Source organism: Myotis davidii, unplaced genomic scaffold, assembly GCF_000327345.1.
Source record: "Myotis davidii unplaced genomic scaffold, ASM32734v1 scaffold3578, whole genome shotgun sequence".
NCBI classification, from domain to species: domain Eukaryota; kingdom Metazoa; phylum Chordata; class Mammalia; order Chiroptera; family Vespertilionidae; genus Myotis; species Myotis davidii.
Genome location: NW_006289094.1, coordinates 581,483 through 585,924, shown reverse-complemented (window position 1 = coordinate 585,924; position 4,442 = coordinate 581,483). Strand labels below are relative to the sequence as shown.

Here is a 4,442-nt window from a genome sequence, read left to right as displayed (position 1 = left end):
CACCCCGGGACAGCTGGATGGACAGGGACACCAACTCCAGACAGTGAAGACTTCACCGCAGCACAGGGCCCCGTGAAGGCGGGGGCAGAAGCCCTGGGCGAGTCCGATCGGCTCAGAAAGGCCTTCGCGAGGGGCGCCCACTCAGGGAAGGAAACCCAGGGGCTCCAGAGAAAGATGTCTAGGTGACGCAATAAAAATATAAACGCATTTCTCCCCGGGAAGAATCCAGATGCAAAGGAAAAGACAAAGTGGGAAAATAGACGTAACAGATCGGCGAAGGCTAATGTCCTCATCCCCAGAAAGAGCAAGATGACTCCCCACGGGGGCGTCCTCCCACTGGTTTTAGAGAGAGCGGGGGGAAGGGGAGAGACAGAGACACATCGATGGGCTGCCTCCTGCACGTGCCCGACCCAGAGCCAGCAATTAAACCTAGGAGCGTGCCCCTGACCAGAACGACTGGAACCGAACCCGAGACCCTGCCGTCTGTGGGCTGAACGCGGCCGGGCGATGCCTCACGACGGTCCCTCCTCTGCTTGGGCAGGTGTGAGCTGCGCAGCGACAGCACGCAAATCGGTAAAGAAACAAGTGACGGGCTCGTGCCCCGGCGGCTGGGCTGGCAGAAGAACGGACAGCGACGGGAAGATTCTCGCTTTCCTCACAGACCGCTGTCTGCACGCGCACTGAATGAGACGCGAGACCGCTCCTTTAGGTCTAAATCCCGGCTGGATTTTTAACCTCGTCCGCGGGCCGGGACTGACAAGTCCTTGTGGGTGGGGTGCCCTGTGCGGGGAGCCGGGCACGTGGAGCGCCGCCTGCGCAGGTGCCAGGCAGACCCAACCCCATGTCCATCCGCCGGTTAGCGAGGTAAGTGGGCAGAAGCGCACGACGGGGTATAAGGAAGCCCATCCGTCAGCAAAATCCAGCCTCACAAAACCCAACCCAACCCAACCCAACCCCACCAAACCAAACCCAACCTCACCAAACCAAATCTCACCAAATCAAACCTCACCAAACCCAACTCAACCCAACCAAACCCAGCCAAACCAAACCCAACCTCACTAAACCCAACCCAACCAAACCCAACGTCACCGTGGGGCCCGAAAAAAGTCAGTAAACTTCAAATGAGTCAAACCATACAAGTGTGTTCTCTGACCACAACGGAATAAACTAGGAATGAATAACAAAAAGATAATTGGAAAATCCCCCCAAATAATTGGAATTAAGCAACACGCTTCTAAACAACCCAGGGGTCAAAGAAGTCACAGGAAGATTAGGAAGTACAGGCGAGCCTTGAGCAACGTGTGTCATTAAAACATCTGAGTATAAAAGAAAAAAATAAAAGAGAAAAAAATCAGAATATAACTTTCGACTCCCCCAAAACGTAACTACCAATAGCCTACTGTTGACTGGAAGTCTTACTGAGCACATAAATAGTCAATTAACACACATTCTGTATGTTACGTATGTTATATTGTATCCTTACAATAAAGTAAGCAAGGGAAGAAAATGTCATTAAGGAAAATCGTAGGGAGAGAGAAGACATATTTATTGAAAAAGCCCACGTGTAAGTGCACTCACAGTTCAAACCCATTTCTTTCACGGGCCAACTGTATCCGCGCTGAGTGTAACGAAAGCGCGCGCCCAAGCGTAGGGTGCGGCCTCCGTCAGCAAAGAGGGAAGACTTCCCATCAAAGGCCGAAGCGTCCTCAGAAAGAGAAAACCACAAATAAAGCCCCAGTCAGTGGAGGGAGAGAATGCCGAGCGAAGCTAACACGCTCGTAACCAGACAGACAGGCAGACGACGGAGGAAAACCAAGGTCGCCCAGAACTTGTTCGGAAGGTGAATGAGACCGACAAACCCCTAGCGAGACCGATCAAGGAAAAAAAAGGGAGAAATGATCAGCGACGAGAGGACAGAGGGGACATCACCACAGGCCTCACAGCAGGAAAGTAAACTCATCGTCCAAACCTCCCGCCCTGACCGGTTTGGCTCAGCGGATAGAGCGTTGGCCTGCAGACCAAAGGGTCCCGGGTTTGCTTCGGGTCAAGGGCGTGTAAAAAAAGAGAGAGAGCAGAGCAGAGCCATCCCACAAAGCGAGCCCGTCCTCAGAGGGTCTCACCGGCTGACTAACCCTCACAAGCATTCAGGGAGGAGTCGTAACAACCGTTCGTCACTCTTTCTGAAAACACCTCCCCACTCCACGTACTGATCGTTTTTATTGTGAGAGGACAGCTACTCAGGCTGGGGACAGCGAGACACGGAAGGGCCCGAGATAGAAGAAGCAACAGGGGAGAGCAGGGCCTCCTTGGTTCTCGGAGACGTCACGGGAAAGAAGTGAGCCGAGGGGGCTGCTATGGCCACTGGGGAGTCAGAGAAAAGGGGGGGCCCTGGAGACAGGCCCAGGGGGTGAGCCTGGGACGAGCCGCCACTGCCCATTGCTCCCCAGGTCGCAAGTCTCAGGATACACATGGCCCGTCAGGGAGGAAAGGTGTGGGAGGGGAGCACCCCCTTTCCCTATGGGCCAGCATCACCCTGACACCAAAACCTGCCAGGGACACCCCAGGAAAAGAATTACAGACCAATATCTAACCAGCATCGACGCAAAAAAGAAACCCTTCACGCAGCCTTAGCAATAAGGACACACACAGATAAAATGGGTGACAGTGAATAATGAGGTTTGCTCCAGAAATGCAAGGTTGGCTCAACAGTCGTGAAAACCCAAACAGTGTGATTCCGAAAAGGCGTCTGATACCGTTCAACCGCCTTTCAGGATGAGAAGTCTCAGCGCACGGACGCAGGCAGGCACGTCCTCCCTCCACAAAGCGTGGCTACGAAACAGCGCGTGCGACGGGGGTGCCAACGGCCGTCCTCTGATCTGGCCAGGGCGATCAAGTAGGAAAAATAAAGAGGCCGCAATAAGAAGTTAAGTACCGCCTTTCTTTCCAGACACATGGATGTGCTCCCGGAAACCAAACGCACTCACAAGCCAAACCCCCGGGAAGGAATCAAGGGCCCTGGCCCGCTGGGCTAATGGTTAGCAGGGGTCCTCAAACTGCGGCCCGCGGGCCACATGCGGCCGCCGAAAACATTTATCCGGCCCGCCGGGTGTGTTTGCCGCCGCTGCCTGTCCTGCGTAGCAGCCCACTCGTCCCGGGCCCGCAGTGCGCATGTGTGGACGGTCTGAGGGACAGTGACCTGGCCCCGGTTTAACAAGTTTGAGGACCTCTGGGTTAGAGTGTCAGCCGGTGCACCTAAGGGTCGCCGGTTTGATTCCTGGTCCAGGGCACGTAGCTCAGTTGCAGGTTTGATCCCTGGCCCATTGGGCGTGTACGGAAGGCAGCCAATCCATGTGTCTCCCTCACATCGATGTTTCTCTCTCTCTCTCTCCCCGCCCCTCTCTCCCTCCCTCCCTTCTATTCTATCTAAAATCAATGGAAAAATATTCTTAGGTGAGGATTAACAACAATAAAATCAAGGAATTCAGCCAGAACTGGGGGCATTTTGTTACTTTAAAGAAATTCAATTGCTTTTCTCCAGGCTAGCAACAGACAGCTGGAAAATGGAAATTTTAAAAGAATAAATACCATTTATAACAGCACATAAACCCAAATGCCCAAGGAGTATTTAACCAACGATACCGTGTGCAAGAACTCGACCGCGAACGCCGGAGAGACGGAGGGAAACGCAAGGCCGGCTCGCCACGAGGACGCCAGCGCTCCCTACGTCCATCCACAGAGTCGACTCAATGCCCATCAAAACCCTGCCAGGCGTTTTGGGGGCAGAACTAGACAATTTGATTCTACGGTGTCAATCCAAGTCCAGAGAACTGAGAACAGTCAGGAAATTTTTGAAGAAAAAGAACAAAGTTGGAGAACTCCCACTGCCTGATTTCAAGACGATAACACTACGATGAGTGAAAAATGTCGGAGTCCAGGAATAGGCCCATTCATGCCCAATTCATCGGTTTTTCACAAAGACACCAATGCAGGAAAGGACGTCTTTTAAACATAACTGCACATTCCTAAGGGGAACATTAGCCTTGAGTCCCATACTCAAAAGTGAAGTTAAGCGCTGGCCGGTTTGGCTCAGTGGATAGAGCATCGGCCTGTGGGCGGAAGGGTCCCAGGTTCAATTCCAGACAAGGGCACATGCCCAAGTTTCGGGCTTGATCCCCCGTAGGGGGCGTGAAGGAAGCAGCCAATCAATGATTCTCACCACTGATGTTTCTCTCTCTCTCCCTCCCTCTTCCTCTCTCTGAAATCAATAAAGATATGTTTAAAACAACAACAAAACACTAACCAGTGGTACACCTACACAATGGAATACTATGCTGCTATAAAAAAGGAACTCTTACCATTCACAACAGCATAGATGGACACGGAGAGCATTATGCTAAGTGAAATAAACCAGTCAGAGAAAGATAAATATGACATGACAAGGT

At 52.4% G+C, this 4,442-nt stretch overlaps 1 protein-coding gene across 1 annotated transcript in view; it reads left to right on the top strand.

Moving 5' to 3' along the window:
• Positions 1 to 684: 684 nt before the first annotated feature.
• Positions 685 to 4,442, top strand: part of DEAF1 (DEAF1, transcription factor) — a 30,560-nt gene continuing 26,802 nt past the window's right edge. The window contains 1 exon segment of the mRNA XM_015562398.1: positions 685 to 820. Coding sequence (XP_015417884.1) covers positions 685 to 820 — 136 coding nt within the window.